Source organism: Falco cherrug, chromosome 2, assembly GCF_023634085.1.
Source record: "Falco cherrug isolate bFalChe1 chromosome 2, bFalChe1.pri, whole genome shotgun sequence".
Taxonomy (NCBI): Eukaryota; Metazoa; Chordata; class Aves; order Falconiformes; family Falconidae; genus Falco; species Falco cherrug.
Window position 1 is genome coordinate 86,120,133 of NC_073698.1, and position 19,833 is coordinate 86,139,965.

The 19,833-nt window shown below is 36.2% G+C and overlaps 1 protein-coding gene across 14 annotated transcripts in view; it reads left to right on the top strand.

Annotated features, from left to right (window-relative positions):
* Positions 1 to 19,833, top strand: part of DMD (dystrophin) — a 1,162,157-nt gene that overhangs the window by 819,554 nt on the left and 322,770 nt on the right. For all 14 annotated transcript variants that reach the window (XM_055701082.1, XM_055701084.1, XM_055701085.1 and 11 more), the window contains one exon: positions 8,041 to 8,276. In XM_055701082.1, coding sequence (XP_055557057.1) covers positions 8,041 to 8,276 — 236 coding nt within the window. The remainder of the gene's footprint in view (positions 1 to 8,040; positions 8,277 to 19,833) is intronic.

Sequence of the window (19,833 nt, forward strand, 5' to 3'; positions counted from 1 at the left end):
TAAATTGATTTATGTTTTTATTTAAAATAATATTTATTTATTTTATAATATAAATTTATTTATTTTAGTTAATCAGAACTGTCTTGCCCACTGTAATTCTATTACTTTTCTTTCACAACTCCTTTGTGACCCAGAACATCTGCTAGGTAGCTGTAGCCCCCTCTGCAAAAAGTGTTACTGGCACTGATCAAGTTGCATGAAAGGTTTGTACTGCATGGGAGAACTTAATGTACTCATAACTTTATTTCCTTAACTTTGAAGGGCAGAGAGAGATGAGACTATTCACCACTGGGACAAGTCTAAGGAATAAATCAGTCTCAGAACCATCTTCCCAGATCTCTCTGAGGGAAGCCTACTTGGAGTTTAAGAATATGAGCATGAATGGTTTAATCCTGTAGAAAATCAGCTGCAATGACACAGCATAAGAAAAAAAAATCAAAGGAAAAAGTACACTTTAGTAGGTGATAGATCTTAACCCGTGTGCTATTGTGGTGTCTAGTTGGTCCCAACTGAGTTCACAAGGCTGGAGCGCTGGTAAGATGACACTGAGACTTCCCATGAAATAAGCAAAACCTGCCTGTTGTGCCACCTCCAAATCAGTGAAATGATGGTTTGCCCACAGAGGGAACATTCATTTGGTCTATCACTAGGGAAGGCAATGTTGCTTGTGTTAAATAATGGATTCATTGAGCCATGTTGCCTGTGCATATGCCACAGGGTACAGGTATTATTCCTCTGTTTTCCTCAGTCAGTAAAATGCAGCTGGGTTTCCTTGACTAAAACAGAAATGAAGTTCAGTAGGTGTATGTTGCTGTTACTCATTGTATAAAGTATTTAAGGCTGGCATATGCCTTAATTGGTACTGCTAACCATGGAATTGACCCCTAGGCTAGACATACAAATTGAATTAAAATCAGCATCCACTTCCTATGTTATTAGTTCTGTGTCAAAAAGCTTTGACCTGGTAGATGCAGTTACCTTACACAATTAAAACTTCAACACTGCTTAAAACATTCAGAAGGACGGTTAGGAACAGTCCTGTGAACTGAGTCAGTTCTGCTTAAGGACTTTGGCTTGGAAGGAGTTTGAAGCTTTGGGAAGTTTTGTCATTCTTCCTATTCTGTTCCTGTTCAGTACCTAAATAAAGAGTTTTTGTGGTTTTGTCGTCAAATTGACTCTCCCCTAAAACACTGAAATAAGCAGAAGGGAGGGGGGAATGCTTTCCTGCAGCTAACTTCATTCTGCTTTTCTTATTTCTACATTTAATATTCAAATTTCAATTTCATGACACATTCCTATTATTCTCACTCTTAAATTTTAGCATGATAGGTTATCTGCAAGATGTACAAATTACCAATATACTCTTGACATTCATCCAGTGTATTTCAAGGTTCAAGAATGAGTTGAAAATCACACCTAGTTCAGAGTATTGTTAGATTGTTTTTCAGCTTTTTGTTAGACATTTTATTTTTGTGTTTTATTTTTCTCCTATTATTGCTCTATGTTCTTTCCTTCTGTGTTAAACACCAGAAAGTGCTAATGAGAAGTTACCTTAAAAGCTACAGGTTGGTGTGGTTTAATGTCTTAAATTGTAATTGTCCTTTTGGTTTAGTGATTTATCCTATCACAGGAGTGAAGTGGTATAACCTTTAAATAAATTGAAACATAAAGTCCCTAATTGTATATCTGATGTGTTATGGTAGGATAGAATTTTTTTACTCCGATATTTGAAAAAAATTTATTCTAGTTTTGCATTTATAAATCAATTGTCCTGAGGAACGAAAAAAAACCCAACACGCACAAAACCAAAGCAATCATTGATAGCTTCTGTTGAACGAACCATGTCCTATCTGTGCAACCATGACAGAAAGAGAAATAAGGGACAGATGTACTGTATTTTTGTTATGACGGGAGATAAACGTCAAGGAGAAACATATTGTGCAACCACTTCCTAAAGGTAATTCATATAAATATTTGATAACTCAAATGTTTTAACTGCTCAGTCAAAGTGGAACAGATTATTACCATCCTCAGTAGAAAACAGTAGATACTGGTAGATCTTAAAGCTTTTAAAGACGATATTATACTGGACAGTATACTTCTGCTAGTACCTTACAGCCTCTTTGTATAATTTGAAGTTTCTTGATGCAAATGAACTAAATCAAAGGGATTAAAAAAACCTAAGTCAAAATCTATAGCAATAAACCAACAAACACTGGAAGATTAGGAATACCCTCTTCTGGAATATCTGCCACTTGAGGAAAAATAAGTAAACAAATATTAATTGGCAAACTGTTGAGTGTATACTCAGGCCAAAATACGTGAGATTCTAAGAGATACCAGGCAGTCTTACCAGACACCCTGAGTCTATTTATCAAGGGTCTGTAAAGTCCCAGTTTAGAAAGTTTTTCTTCAATTTACATGACATACTGATGAGAATAGAAATTTCCTCTGAGAAAAGTCAACCTACGTGTAAATCTGTGTGAATGCTGAATTAACAACTGTTTTCCTGTTGTCTAAGAATCTCTGAATCACAGAGGAAATACAAGGCCTTTACATGAACTTTAGGCCAGGTGGAAGTGCACCTAAGTATCTGTCCCTTGGTGCAGACTGGAAGACAGCACTTAGATGCACTTTTCTGCTTTGGTAACATTTTGCAATGAAGCACTTGGCTATGATTTTCAGTAATTATTGCATGTGTCTTGACTATGATATGGAATACCTCGCTGCAAATAATGAGCCTTGCTCTGCAATCACTTTGATGTATAGTATCATGGAGTTCATGTGAGGAGAGGGTGAAATGAGACAACATTTTGGAATTGTTACAGAAAATCATGACCGATCTATGGAGTTGAATTCCCATCCATGGGTGAAATAATATAGAAAATTCTATTAATGTGGTGTATATAATTACATATATATATATATATATATATGTATGAATATATGTGTGTATATATGTGTGTATATATATGTGTGTGTGTATATATATATATGTATGTATGTATGTAGTGTCTTTGGTATATAATTGTCTTTAGGTATCAGACAGATTTTTAACATCCAGCTTGGAAGGAGGAAGGCATAAAAATGCATCAAGCATAAAAAGCTCTGAAGGACAACATTAAAATAAACAAAATAAACCCAAACATAGTATTTTGAAATCTATAGACAACCATGGTATATTTTGTTTTCATTATTTATTTCTAGTTGGTGCTGTTTGTTGCAAGTTGTTGGCTTTTTTCCTTCAGGCAATTAAATGACATTCATCAGAGAAAGACATGCTCAAAGACTTGTCTGCCATTTTCTCTCCCTGCTGAGCAAAGATGAAAAATACAATAGCCTTCTGATTATAGACATTAAAAGAGTATAAAGAAGACATTCCTATTAAACTGCAATTACTATATTGGCAGAAAACAACTGTGTATAATTCTGAGGATATTAAGGATTATTCCATGACCCTTTTTGAATTCACCCTACTTTCTGGACAGAGCAATGAAGACAGAGAAAGTGATGACTAGTATTTTGTTTTCCCAGTGATTTTCTGAGTCATTTCAGTTTGCCTAAGTTGGTAAGATCTAAGTGCCAACTCAGTTAATCTAGAGTAACTAATAATAACATTTTTAAAAAAAATGTTGATTCTTTTCTAGTTTCAGTGTACATTAGCAAGTGAACAAAGTAGCAAGTGAATCTACAAACAAAATAGTTCTTATTTGTACATATATGAAAAGTAACACAATCCTAAGTTCCTTCTGCCTTAAAAGCATATTATGTAGTTTCCTTTCTCATTGCCTTGCAGGTTTTAATAGTGTTCCCTCCTTCCTCACTATTCCTGCTCGATGTGGCTTTGTTTTAGATGTTACCTTTATTTGACGGACCCAAGTTGGCAACTGTGTGGATCCCATCCATTTTTCAGAGCCATTCATGATCTGCCACTCTGTGAGGAAAAAGTTGATCTTTCCTGCCCTTTTCTCCTCCTCTGCAACAGTAGTTGCCAAACTCACTCCTTCAAAGGAAAGCTATGCTGCATTGCTACTTTGAGAAGAGGGATGGGAGAAAGGGTGGTTGCTACCACCAGTGTGAAAGAGTAGCACCTAATAGTGTTGTGCTGCTTTCTAGCCAGTGCAGGAGGAAATGGGTGCTATGTGCCATCCACTATTTAAATGCCTGTTTCACATCTGCTCCAAACAGTAAGGGCTGGGTGGAGGTATCATGAATCCAAAGATTCAGGCTTTGAACTGTGAGTTGGAACTTGCTGTTCTTGGTAATGAGCTGAGTCCTCTGCTAAATGCCATAAACTTAGTCAGTTGTGTCCATTAGTGAATGATAGGTTCAGTACATAGCCTTCTGATCACTGAATGCCCCCCTGCTATCTTGGGCTAACAGCTATGGACAAAGAGTCCTATAAGAACTAAAAAGCACAGTTAACAACTCCATTAAGTTGGGGGTCATTTCAAGGGTCTGACTAATCACACCATCACATAGTGGATGAGGTTGGAAGGGACTTGTGGAGGTCCTCTGTCCAACCTCTCTGTTCAGGCGGGGTGACCTACAGGAGGCTGCCCAGGATCGTGCCCAGGTAGACTCTGAGTATTTCCAAGGATGGAGACTCCACAACCTTTCTGGGCAACCTGTTGCAGGGCTCAGTCACCCTCACAGTCAAAAGGTGTTTCCTGATATTCAGAGGGAACCTCCTGTGATTCAGGTTGTGCCCACAGCCTCCTGTCTTGTCAGAGGGCACCACTGGAATGAGCCTGGCTCCATCTTTTTTGCACCCTCCCTTCAGATATGTATATATGTTGATGATACGTGCTGGAGTCTTCCCTATTTTAGGCTAGACAGTCCCTGTTCTCTCAGGCTTTCGTTTTGTGAGAGGTGCTTCAGTCCCTTAATCATCAGTGTGGCCCTTAACTGGCCTTTCTGCAGTAGCTCTATAGCTGTCTTGCTCTAGGGAGCCCAGAACTGGTTACCGTACTGCAGGTGTGGCCTCACCAGCACTGAGTAGAGCTAATCTCTGTTTCATTTGCATAATCTAGCTAATAAGAAACAGAAAAAGGCAGAAAATATCTTGAGTAATTTCAACAAAGATGAAAGAAAACCTGATGATGACAGATGATGATGATGATGATGATAATTATTATCATTTATTTATTTATTTATTTATTTATTCACATATATCTCTGTTGTGGTTTAATCCTGACCGGCAACCAAGCACCATACAGCCGCTTTCTCACACACCCTCACCCAGAGGGATGGGGAGGACAATTGGAAAAGAATGTAAAACTTGAGGGTTGAGATAAGGACAGTTTAATAGGTAAAGCAAAAGCTGCACATGCAAGTGAAGCAAAACGAGGAATTCATTCAGCACTTCCCATGGGCGGGCAGGTGTTCGGCCATCCCCAGGGAAGCCGGGCTCCATCACACATAACGGTTACTCAGGAAGACAAATGCCATAATGCCGGATGTCCCCACCTTCCTTCTTTCCCCAGTTTATATACTCGCCATGATGTCCCATGGTTTGGAATATCCCTTTGGCTGGTTCAGGTCAGCTGTCCTGGATGTGTCCCCTCCCAGTGTCCCGTGCCCCTCCAGCTCTCTGGCTGGCAGGGCCTGAGAAACTGAAAAGTCCTTGACTTAGTGTAAACATCACCCAGCAACAACTAAACCATCAGTGTGCTGTCAGCATTGGTCTCACACCAAATCCAAAACACAGTACTGTACTAGCTACTAAGAAGAAAACTATTGCAGCTGAAACCAGGAGAGTGTGTAAAAATTTAAATAATTTAAATAAAATAGTGAAGGAAAGGGATCTTTTCAGGTCATCTGCTTTGCTTTTGATACTAAAAACTGCCAGCCTTAACTGTACAATATCTCTGTTACAGCAAACAGTGTGATGTTACAAAAAGACCTTTACAAACCTCTTCCTATGTCAGAAAAATATATATCAATTTTCTCATCTGTTTGTGTTGTTTTAATTAAGAACTTGCTGTGTTAGAACAGCCTTTTACAACTATTAATTTACTTCATAGTTATCCACACATTTATGATTGTAAAGTACAGAAAGAAAAAGTACAAGGGTTGTACTTCAGAAATGCATATGATATGGAAGTGTGGATGAATATATTTAATTGCAGTGTATGGCATTAAGAATCATAACTTGGAGGAGTCACTTTTGTTATCATAATATTGCCATTTATTAAGGCTAGCTAAATAATGTATTTGTTAGTTCATTTGGTAAATTGCTTTAGATCATACAGTATTTCTAATGCTGACAGTATCTTATGGTGCTTTTACAGTGACAGTCACTTAGATGCTTGTGCACAGCTTTTTCCCTTTCTCCAGTGCTGAAGAGGGTCACTGATTCCCCAGTGAAGTAACTCAAAATTTCTCTCATCAGTGAAAAATAGCTGCTAAATTCTTTGGCAATATCAGCTGATGTTACTGATTGCTTTAATGTTTCAAGTGGTTTTATGGCCAGGCTGTTGAACCTCACCTGTTACTTGAGTTTCCAGACTCCAAATGGACTTTGCTGAAATGGCATGAATGTCAATGGGGGAAACTGTGCAAAGTACTTGAAAGAAAAAAAAAAAAAAAAACCAACCAAAAAAACCCAAAACCAAACCGCAAAACCAAACAACTTTACTGTGCATGGGCTACACTGTTTTGTTGTTGTTGGGTTTTTTTTTCTGTTAAAGACAAGCTACCTCACAGGAAGAGTGCAGGAAACAGGTTTTCTCTACTCTGTGAGAAAACTGGGGAAAATACAAACAAACATCTTGGTCCATTAGAAATTTATATTTGGTTTTCATTAACCATATTTTGCAGTTCAATGTTAGAAAATGTAGGATACACTCCACACAGCTTTATTTCAGCTTTCCTGGTTTAGTTATTTTGTTTAGACAGTTGATTCAGATGGAGATTCTGTAGCTACTGTAAAGGGTAGGTTCTTATAGTACCTCAGTGAAGCAACACCATGTGTTCTTCTGTTTTCATTATTTTAGTATTTTTGTTTGGCTGCACTTTTTTAAAAATGAGAAAAAATTATCAAATACAATTCAATGTAACCTCCTTGCCATAATATTGCGCATAATGAATTGCTTTTGCATGATTACCTGGAGGGCAAAAATAGCCTAACAGATTGTAGCAATCTATTTGTAAATAACCAAAACTGAGAAGGAAAAATCAGTCTCGAAATTCTGAATGACTTCATGTTACATGTGCCTCTGTCCAATGGTAGCTGTGCACCTCTCATTGTTTTTGATTGCAGAGAAAGATACTGTACTTCAGTGTTGGGTACTTCCCCAACCCAAGCAATAAATAATGAAGAGATTCCTTAAAAATCAGTTAATAGAACAAGAAAGGATACAAAAGAGCAGATGCATCCATTTCATCCAAACAGAAGGGAAAAAAATCCACAATTATCCAAATATCATATTTTCAAGTTATGAAGAGGAAAAATCAGGAATCAGCTGAGGCTTAATTTCTTGTGTAAGCTCCCATATTGGTCACAGAGCTTATGGGAAACACCTGGTGGTAATAATGTGAGAGGATTGTGGGTGAGACAAATTAACAGCTACAGAGTGACTGGAGACCATGGATGCAATGTGATCAAGATACATGGTTATGCTGTGATATATTGGCTATTAGAATAAACTTTTTTTCAGTCTGCCTTTAGCCTTGACAGATCCAACCACACTATTAGATTTTTGGAAGACAACTCATGTATCGCAATACTTCAGTGACCTTGAGTGAGGGGGCTTACACTGAGGTCTTTGCTAGTGTTACCACATCTAGTCTTTTAAGGATGAAATCTGAATATGCTGAGAATGCTGAATGTTAACTATACACCATACTAGAAATACTGTGGGGAAAAAATATTAATATATTCTTCTGGGTTTAATTTTTGTATTTTCAGTAGATATTACATCAAGAACTGAGCTTATTTCTGTGTTAGCCTTTCTACTGCATAAATTCTTTTACTGAAATAAGCATTTATTATAGTTCATTTCTTCAGTAATTTTAGTCGTTTTTTTTTTCTTTCAGTAACTTCTGGTGAAACTGTTGCTGTGGATACACAAACCAGGGTAACCAAGGAAACCACCACCTTCAAACCAGAGATGCCATCTTCTGTGCTGTTGGAAGTTCCAGCCCTGGCTGACTTCAATAAGGCATGGGCAGAACTCACTGACTGGCTTTCTCGACTGGATCGAGAGATAAAATCTCAGAGAGTGATAGTAGGTGATCTTGATGATATCAACGACATGATCATCAAACAAAAGGTATGAGAAACACTGATTTTTCAAGTTGAAAGCCTCATGATCTTTATTCTATATTAAACCATTTCAACAAAGGACACAAGAGTGATGATATGCTGCGTTGAATGTAGTTGTCTCTTAAGCTACTTTATCCCATAAACACAATTACTGGGTTAAATGTTAAGATAACTAACTGAGAGGGGAAAAAACTATTTAATAATTTCTCTGGTATTTAAGGTAGATCCCTTATCTTTCTATAGCTTGTGCTGATTGTGTTGTAAGTGTATGCAAGCCAATGGTTGAAATATAAACCTCATGACAAAGAAGGACTTACATAGTAAGCTCCAGGTTGCCAGGAGGAAAGATACCCTGTTTCATACCTTTTCTTATGTTGCTTCTGTAATAACTTTCTGAGAGGCTTATATCCTGCTGCTGTTGGGTTATGAAAAGCTCCTCAGTCATCTTAAAGAAAAGAACAGCTCATTAATGCAAGTGTTTTGTCAGCAAAACTGCATCAGTGTTACTTATCTTTGAAAACACAGAACAATATGGAAATAAATGTGCAAGAAAAAAAAAAGGCTAAACTTCAAATTCAGCTACTCAGTAGCAATAAAAGTAATTTGGTATTATACAACTTGAAAATAATTACCTGCCTTCTAGATGTAACGTTGCTTAATATAAAAGATTTGGCTTGCCTGTGCAAAACTTTTCAGTGTTAAATTTCCATTCAGTTCGGTTCTTAAACTGAGTTTAGGACTCTGTATTATAAGATCCTCTTCTGCTTCCTCCTCCTCCTCAAAATCTGATTTATTGTAAGGAATATATTGATATTCTTTCTCTTTGCTTGAAGTAGAAAGAGGGGGAGAAACAATGGACGCATTTTGCCTAGTATCTGTACAAAGCAGTTTTACAAGAACGTGTATACTAACGTGTATAGATGTCTCATAGGATTTTTTCTGCTTGTTTTCTTGTATTTCTTAACACACACACACACACCAGTTTAAACAAACAGTTTAAACTTTCTGTTTTTGATATTTTTGGTTTGCTTTACCTTCTAGATGGGCAAAATGCTTGTTTCATCTGATTAATGTTCACAATATTTACTATATAGAATTATGCACTGTTTTATTAATTAAAATATCTTTTAAAATGTCATGGGTATATTTTTAATAAGTTACAGTATTACCTACACAGGGCTCTAGATTAAAATAGCTGTTATGTCATTTGAAAAGATTGAGGACCAAAGACGACTTGTTTGTACATTATCTTTTCATCTTTTTCAGAGTTCTTTTGTTTTTAAAATTTTATGTTGTCAAACACTTTGTTCAGAATCACATGCTTTTCTTACTTATGCCTCATTTTAGCATATTATTCTGGCAGGCAAAATCCATAGCGTGCTTTCTTTTACAGAATTATTTTACTTAAATGTGAGATCAAATTATTAACTCTTGAAAATTTCAATTAATGCTATACATGTTTTAAAATTAACTGGTTTATATCTGCATTTCATCTTAACGCAAGGCTAAAATATTTTAGCTGGTTAAGCCAGCACTATTGCAGTCTTCCTCTCACTTCTGTTCCTGGCTGAGTAGCCCCATCTCTTTTTTTGATACCATGCTGTGCTAGTAACAAAACCAGCAGGAAAACTCTTTTTTGTTGTGCTTACCTCTTTAATTGGCTGTGCAACAGAATGTGACATTTAATATATTCTCTGATGAAATGGAAGAGTCAATGTCTAAATATAGACTGCAGTTCCGTTAAATGGCTCCCTTTTCTCTAATGATCATTTTAATATCATTTAAGACATGGAAATGAATGTAATGAAATTTTGATTCTGCTCCTAAACCTATCACGGGATTATTAGCTGAGATTAGCAGACAGAATTTTCAGAAGTGACGAAGAATTTTATTTTTCTGAAAAAAACCCACCCCTGCTTTCTAATGTGTAGAGTGTCTGCAGCAGTATGTGAGCTGATGAAATTGGACATGTGGGTACTTTGGGATTCTGAAAACTCAAGCCAGATATGATCTAAGTTGGAAATCCAAAAGTAGTGCTTACTTCCCCAGATCTGTATATTCTGTAAGAGATCATAGTCATACCTCTCCTGTGGTTGCAATTTAAAAGTCATTGAAAGTCACAGTATTGCATTGTGCTCTATTTGGAGAGTCGCACCTCTACAGGGATCTCAGTAAGGTTTAACAGGAATTCCATCTCAGTAGATTGACTTTTTCTTTTTCTTTTTTTTTTTAATTAGTTTTTTTACTTCAGGTGTAAATACTATCTTAACACAGCTGACTAATTCCCTTATAAAAATCCATCATCATAAAGGTACATGCTCCATGAAAGCTGTTTTATTATAATGCGTCTCTAGTTGTTCACCCAGAATTTACTACTGTCCCATTGGTGTGCTACCAAGCTTTTACTGCTTTGGGGTTTTGCTTTCATTTCATATGTTTCTCAAAACAGACAGCCACATGTCTAACAAGAAGTTAAAAAGTTAAAGCAAACATTTTAAAAGCAAAGAAATCCTAGTAACATATGTAGCAGGACATTTCCCAAATCACACCGGTAAAAGTAAGTGACCTTAGGCTGTGCGTTCCTTCGCAGCAGCATGTAATGTTGTTGAAGCTAAGTCTCTGAGGGCATTTTGGTTAAGTTCATTTCAATCTGATTGTGTCACAAAATCACAGCCAATGACTGCCATATTTTTCCTCCATAAAAGTTTAAGACATCACTAGCCCCTACTCAAACTTTTCTTGGAGGTGATCATAGTGAATTGGTACTCATGTGAATAGCATGTACAAAGGTTAATTATAGAACAAAACAAAAAAGACAATTGTTCTAAAAAAGGCTTGTTTTAGGGGCAGCCCTTTAATGAAAGGAAAAGTACAACTTAAATTCTCTTAAGTGATGTAATTACTATGTAGTAAAAGGAGCATACTAAAAGAGTAGCATAATGGCTATTCATTTCAAACATCTATGGTTAATCTTTCTGTCAAATGAGTTGGTATACATTTATTTCAGGCAAATGCATTACGTATTTTACTCATCTATGATTGTATATATCTTGATAAATTCTGTATAAACAAAAAGATATTAAAAAGTGCACAGGAGATGTAATATCAGCATCAGTAATAATAATATCAAAATACGTATTTTTGTTAGAGGAAAATTATTCTATTTTAATCATCTGCTTGTAGACTGATGTTTTGCAGAATTTGATCCTCAGATAAATAAATGTAAGGCAGGCTGACAAGAGACTCATATGTTGTTTCTTTAGACAACCTTCATCTGCAAATACAGTTCATGGGAAATACTGAGAATATATAATATACCAAGATGTAAATTAAGTGACCGACATGATAAAATATAGTTTAGACTGTTGCTTTGTTTTACTGTCCTTACTTCAAAACAATCAAGATGGTTTATATTTGAAGCTCAGGTGGGGATTCTTCATAAAAGAGAAAATTGCAGACAGAGGAACAGGATGATTAACTACATTTTGCTACATTATGGAAAAATGGGAACTTCTATTTAAGATGCCAACAAACCTTTACTCGGACACTGCTTTGGCATCATCATATTTTGAGGAAGGTTTGCAGCAGGAGTAGATTTTTACTAAAAGCAGTGTACCATGGAGGCTGTACAAAGCTTGAAGATAATTAACAATGCCATTTAAAGAGATCAAATACTATAATCTCCTTAAATTTTGAATTCTGTCCATGGATTTTGCTAAGGCATGCTCTCCATCCAAACTTTCTGTAGCATATATTATTGAAAACACAGCTTTCCATTGTACTGGATGAGCATGGATGTTTATTAAAAAGTATTATAATGATAAGTAATATTACTAGTGAATTTGACTACAAACAATTTTCATTTCATATTTTTACTCATTGGTTCTAAGAGTATAGGTTGAGTCTGCACTTTTACGTGCAGTGGAGAGGATTAATGTGAAAAAAGTATTTATGTAGAACAAGACCTACAGCCAAGCTAGTTACCGAGGCTTTTAAGCAATGAAAAGGGAAGGATACTTTTAGGTAATGATTTGTGTCATCCTAAAGTAGTCATCTAAAAAGATTTGGATAATTTCTTTCTACTCAATTAATTTGTCACTATTCAAAAAGTAGGTTTGATATTCTGTCCATTAGAGAAACAAAACTGGAATGAAGTCATTGTTTTCATGGTTAATTCTGAATTGATTTTTCAACAGCTGAGGATCTTGTGCAGCTGATGATAGCAAAAGAATTTTTAAGGGAAAAATATTTCTTTATAAACTGTGCAGTTAACAGACTTCAGATGAACAGTGGACTTACCTGACATTCTCCTTCTTTGAGGATTTTCTTACTTATCATTCCCCATGGTTACATACCATGAAATTTAGTATACAACTTTATAATTATACATGCATTTCCATGTGCAACCTTACAATTCATATTCTGATCAGAAGAATGGGAATTTTTCTGTCCAAACTGTTTTTCAACATAATTTTTTGTGGAAATAAAAATATAGTTTTCCAAATTTATATTTTTTTCTTAGAGAAGCCACTGTAATTGCCAAATTAAAATTTGTAGTTCTGTATTAAAGGGTATGAATCCGTGTGCTCTTAATATGCCCAATTTAAATGAAAACAGCCACAGACATTTGTTTCTGTCCATATAGTTTATATCAGAGCTGTAAGTTACCTGTAACATGAGGTCCTCAACCTTTTGGATAGTGCACTTCAAGCTCTGCAGATGTGTGAAGAAGTTTCATATTAGTGACATGCATGAAAAGACTCATGTAGCACACCTTCAGATAATGTACTGTTGAAGAACATCATAGAAGATTTTAGACCTGGAGATGAATGTTTTCCAGTTCAGTATTCTGATGTGCTTAAAGGGAGGAGTTCACTAATCCAGAATCCAAGTATGGTGCCAATAAGTTGGGAACTGACATTCACACTTTCAGAATCAATCTGAAGGAGCATATTTGCCCCATCTCCCTCTCCATGCTGTCATGCTGCTTTCAGAGTTGTTTGCAAAGCTTCTCGTTCCATAGGATTTTCTGTTTCCTTACAAACACACAGCTGCAGACACTCCCTGGGGCACTGTTGAACCAGGATCAGCTAGCCTCCCAAAGCAGGGCTGGAGCTGAAACTCATTCCGCAGCATGTTGGCGGGCTCATTGGCATTTCTGTGCACCTCCTTTAAGAGCAAGCCCTACACATGGCTTTATGGCTTAAGCAGTGTGCAAAACCTCCTTTACCTCTATGAATTTCACCATAGGATATATTCACTCAGGAACCTACTGTCGTTATTTTATGTATATTTCAGAGTCCTATTGTTTTTCTGTTTAACATGGGATATCTAGCAGAATTCTTATTTTATACTATGTCATGCTGTTAGACTTTTTAAATTCTAGTTTGTGAGGAGCACTGGAAGGCTGGTTTCAGTTTTTGAAGTGAATAAAAAAACTAATGAATGATCAGATTTGTAAATATATTAGAAAAAGTTAGAACTACAAGGTTTGTATGCTGAAAGATTTTAGGGTTTTTATAGAGGAAAATTTAAAAAAAATGTCTGTCAACCTTTAAGCTTATACTTAAAGGTTAGAAAATGCAGCAGGATGCTTTAGAGGGCCTGGAAATCTGAGCCTTTAAAGGGAAAGAGGAGGAAAAAAGAATAAAACTGTATTAATCTGAAAATTGGATCTCAAGGGATATAGAATGTGTCAGGAGACTCTTCTTTTAATACTTTGTTGCACATAAAGACAACTGATGCTTTAAAATAGCTTGGCCACTCATGACAGTATGTTAGAGAGTATATTTATTTTCTGCAACAATAAAAAAGCTGTCTAAACACTGTTTTTTGGAGAGTGATTAACAGCCATTTCCTTATTTCCCTATAATGTTAATCACCAGAATGTGCATAAAAATTTTACTGCTGGATCTGATTCTAAAGTCACTGAAGTAAAAGAGATACTTTCATAATTTTTCAATTAGTTTTCAATCAGGCTGTAAATCATCATCTAAACAAAAATAATACTATAATTGTACCTAAACATAATTTTTCTCTGTTTGCTTTTATCGGCCTATTGTGAAATAATTTGATTATTTTTTTTTTTTCAAAACCTGCCAAATAAGCTTCCATGAAAAGATAAATTATCATGATTAGTGTAACTGGCATCCTGTTAGGTTCAGCAGGGAAAGGAGAAGAGTGCAGGAACTCATTTTCATTTGCATTTATATGCTGAGTGTTACAAGTATGCACTTTTCACTAGGGCTGCATTTTTCAATAGCAGCTGCATTTTCCTGTATTTCTAAGTGTGAACTGTCTGAGAACTATAAATGACCTATTCCATTAACATTGGACTTTACCTGACCTACACTTTTATCCAAATCAATCTTTCTTCGTGTGTGTTTGCATTCTGCTATTATGTGCACCTTTACCTGCTGCATCGGGCCCCCTACACCCATGCCATGGGTATGAAAAGACTGGTTAGTTATGTGCTGTCCACAACGTGGAGCATGGGAAAATCCTGCAATCCTACTATGCTAGAAAGAGTAAAAACTGCTTAAACTTTCATGAGTTCTGTGTGTATCCAGGCAGCAAAAAAACCCCCACCTGGATACCAGGATACATTTAATAAGACCCTAGCTAGCATGTTGGGGGAAGTGATTATGCCCCTCTAATTAACACTGTGAATCCACACCTGGAGTTCTGTGTCTAGTTTTGGGCTTCCCAACGTGCAGGAAAGACATGGAGGGAGTCCAGTGCAGGACCACCGAGGTAGTTAGGGGCTGAAGCGCTTGATATACGAGGAGAGGCTAAGAACTAGCTTTGCTCTGCCTGGGAGAGAGCTCAGGGGGGTACAACTTTATTGCTGCCTACAGCTACTAGATGGGAGACTGTACAAAAGATAGTGCCAGACACTTCTTAACGGTGCACAGCAAAAGGATGAGAGGTAACAGATAAATGGTGCAGCAAACAGAATTCTGATGAGGTATTAGGAGAAAAAATGTTCACCATGAGCATAATGAAACATTGGAACAAGCTGTCCAGAGATGTTGTGGATTTTCTATCTTTGGAGATACTCAACACAAAACTGGACAGGGCCCTGTGTGACCTGATGTGACCCTGAATTTGACCCCATCTGAGCAGTAGGTTGGGCAAGCTGACCTCCAAAGGTCCTTTCCAACCTAAATTATTCTGTGATTATGTATGAATGCTGTTCTCAAATAACAAGATTCTGTACTGTATACCTTGACAATGGAATACTCTTTGAAGGAAGGAAAACATGGCTTTTTGCACCTCTGTGACTTCAAGCTGTGATTTAAGAGCTGGAGCAGTCTTGATAAAATTTTGACAAATTATTTAGTTTTAAGTAGTAGTGTGGATCTGTTAGGACAGTTACACAAGTTTTAGGGGGCTCTATTTTTGTATCCATATTAATATACATTATTAGCAACAGTAAAAGCTTGAGTAGCTTCAGAAATTGTAGGAAATATAAAAGCAGCTTCTTTCTAAATAATGATGCAATGTATAAAATTCAAATCTAGCTGTAATCATAAAATGCAAATTAAAACTAGGGGGAACAATGTATATTTGTTCATTTTATGTGTGAGGAGATGGAGCTTTTCTTAGAGAAATAAGTTTTCCTCTGTAAGAAAATAATAAAAGCAAATCCCAGCAGAGCTTCCTAATGAAGCTGATCTCGAAACACAGTTCTTTTATGTGGAAAAGGAAACAAACCCAGAATTTTAACTAAAAAAAATCTACCATCTTGAAATGTGCCCTATTGGTTTCTCAATGTGCCAAGGGTGCTCTGATATTTCTATAAACACTGCTTAAGAATAATATAGATTCAGGGATTTGCTAGCAGATGGACAATTCCCTCTTGAGGCAGAGCAGCCAGCAGTGTCATTATCATCCTTTTTCAAAGAGACGTTATTTAAAAAATGTCACTAACATTTTTAAGCTGTGGGATGTGTCAAATAACTGGCTTATAGAGAATTGGCTGTATTGAAGTAAGCCAAATTCTTGGAATTCCTTTTTTTCTTTTTCCAATATAATACTATAGTATTATTTTGCAGAGAACCTCTCATGGAGAGTTTTCTGTTGATTTACATGGATATATTGTTTCATAATGCTCATGTGAAGTAATCAAAAGTACTCAAATAAGTAGCTGACTCAAATGTAAGCAGGAGGTAGACATCTAACTCACTAAAACTCCTGCAAAATATTTAAATTTTGTGCTATATAAGACTGCCTAAAAGCAAAGGATAAAATTTATAAACACACTGTAAGAGGCAAAAAGGCACATTTGTTTCCAGGCGCACAGGAGTCTTGAATATTATTCTTCATTTCCTAACCAATATACGTATTTATTTCTTTGTGTGAGCCACCACTAGGCATGCATTGTCACTAGATTTAAAATGAATAAACAGTAAGTTCCTGTGGTTCTGGGGAGGGAGAGAAGTAACGAGAGAGAGAACTGCATGTCTTGGGAAGCTGGTATTATGGAAGACTGAGGAAAGAGGGACACTGTGTTCTGAATTTGCCTGATCTTTACTTGCTTGCCTTACCTTCTTCACATTTGTGGAATATGGCTGGTCTGTTTTCTGCTGCCAGGAATCCCCTTTAGCCTGTCTTTTCTTCAATATCTTTTCCATTTTTTTTTTCTACTAAACTAAATTTTGCATGCAGAAGGACAAAATACCTGATTTTGCCTAACACCTCTAACAGCTGATGTTCTTTGTTAATGATGAACAACATGTTGAAAAAACTAGGTTTTAGTATTTCTGAATTATCTTTTTCTTTCACTAGTTGGAGAGGGTAGTGGGAGGGGTTGCGTATTTATTTTTTGTTCTGTCTGATATAAAAACAATCCCTCCTCTGCTACTGCAGAACTAAAATCTTAAACATTCATATTAGCAGACAACAAATTCTCAATGTAAATACACAAAATATTATTTTTTTAGGTTACTATGCACTGCAATGAAATCCTAGAAAATGGCTGAGTACACACTGAGTTTGAAATATGAACATAATCCTTCTGAAGGCAGTAAGACTATGATTTTCTCAAAAAAGACATTAAAGTATTTTTCTGAATTGAACTAGAGAATTCAGCTCTTCACACAATCAAGTGCTGAAGGAGGATTTGATTAAAAGAAAACTGTTTTTGTAGTAAATGTGGGCATTTACTCAAACCACTCATCTGTCTCTGTTGCTAGCTGATATAATAAGCAAGGTAACAAGTCAATTCTTAGAACTGTATTCTGCTGCTTTTGTGAACGATTGCTCTTATTGAACTAAGAGATCAATTAAACTTATCGCCATGGCACTCCTAATGTTCATGTGCTTTCTGCTTATATGGAAGAATTTGTGCAGCCAAGTGTGAGTTTCCTACATAGAGGTTTAGTCACCTCAGCCAGCTCCCAACTTTCTTTTTAATGCTTCTGGACTTTTCAAAATCTCCAGTTGTATTGGTAAACATGGAATTCACACTGGAGTTCATGCAGTTCAAATATTGCAATTATCTACTCTATTTGCTCAAGAAAAGTTTTCCTCCTAGCCACTAATGTGCAAGTAACTCAGCTGCTGCAGTTACGTGCTGCTCAGAGAAGTACAGCTCAAGAAAATGTAATGCTTATTTATCTTTTTCTTGAGGGTTTATTGTAAAGCCTTCAATCAGAAATAGTCAATAAAAGGTAGGAAGACCATTCAGGGTGACAAAATATGATCTAAACTGATCTACTGGACAAGAAAAATATAAGTTTACTGTTCAATTTTCTGTGCTTAAGTAACTAGGCAAGAGCAGAGTATAATTATCCCAAATATGCAGTGCTAATTTGTTAAAGACTGCTGATATTAAGCTGTTTTCTGATGTCAGATCTTAAAAATAAATCATTGATCTAGGCTGGTAAAGTGCAATTCAATTATAATCTTGGGTAGAATACCTTAAAAAAAAAAACAATGCTGAAGTGGAAATTAGGTAATAAAATCAACACTGCAAAGATGCTGGAAAGCAAGAGAATTGAGAGTTGTAACTATTGTGTGATTGTAATCTCACACATCTGGTCTTGCTTGTTGATAACAGGACTGTGAAAATTGCTTAAGAGAAAATAAGGAAGAATAAAAAAAGAAGTCTAGGTCTAAAAATATAAAAGTAGAGCAATCAAAATAATTTAAATAATTGTGACTGATTTCTAGACATGACATTTTTTTTCTATATAGATGTAAAGAGTTAAAAAATATAGATCATGTTTGAGGTTTTGTATCTGTGTGTGTATACACTCTGATTTATTATCAAGGAGATCAAAATTGTCTAAAATTCAAGTATTCTAACTTGATTAACAACTTGACCAAGACTCATCTAACATATCTCCAAATTCAGTAGAAGAAAACTGGCACAGCTGTGGTTTAGTCTGCCTGGTTCTGAAGTGGATGTCTGCAATAGGTGAGGTGAAGTGCTTCCTGGAATACCTTGTTTCTCTCAATATATGCTCAGTGACAAGCTCAGGTAAAGATACCTGTCTGCACTTGGTCTGATTCATGCCTGCCTTTTTGGTGGGGCAGTTTTCTACTGGAAAACATCTGTATGACAGAGCCAGCACATTCCATGGAGAATGCAGCAGCTCTGTGCTTGTCCCCAGTCAGATTCCTGGTATAACCCTGCAGACCAGGCAGGTGTGCTGTAATGTGCAATAGCCAGTTCCCACCACTCATTAACAGAAGTCAGTCCCTGGATAGCCAGACCAAAGGCAGTGATACTACTTTGGGACACTGAAAAACCACCTGATATCTTTCTGTCTCATCTACCTGTCTTGTTACCTCTGAACACCATAGCTCCAAGTTTTGGTTTAATTTGCTTTTTTGTATTAAAAACAAAACCACAGAATAATCATGTTCTAATATTAGCAGTAGTAAAGTGAAAATCTGTATTTTCATGTTCAAAGTGGCTCCTGTTTGATGTTTTAACAGAACAGTTAGACTCTGTTTCTCTGGAAAGAAATAACTGATGTTATTAGTAGTTAACTACTAATTAGAGCAGAAGATGGTTTTAGTATTTTGGAAAAAACAGTTCTGAGGTAACATAATAATCCTATTTTATTTCACTTTCCTGTTCAGAGAAATTTCTGTTTATATTTTTGACCAAAAACAACTAAGGTAAAAGAAAGAAATAAACAGAAGGTGAAGTTAAGCGTTTCTCTGTTTGTGGGGAAGAATGATGTCTTTTGGGCTATTGTGAGTTATCAGAGATGTCTTACTGCATATGTCAGACCAATTTATTCAGACAAAGAAGGTGGCATGGTGTGGGACTAGATCTCAGGGTAACTGTTCAACCTTTCAACATATGTTTGACTGTATGAATGGGACTGTTTTCCTTTGTGGTATCTTATCAGTGTGTCTTAAGTTCTTACTGTGCATCATGATCAGCACTGGTAGCATTTTAAACTGTTCTTATAAATCCTTCTACCTCTTCATATGAGGTCCATACGCCATAATATATCTGTGAAGAAAACTGGTATATTTGGCACATTCCTATAATGACATTCAGATGTAGGATTAATCTCTGACAAAGTGACCATGCTTTGCAA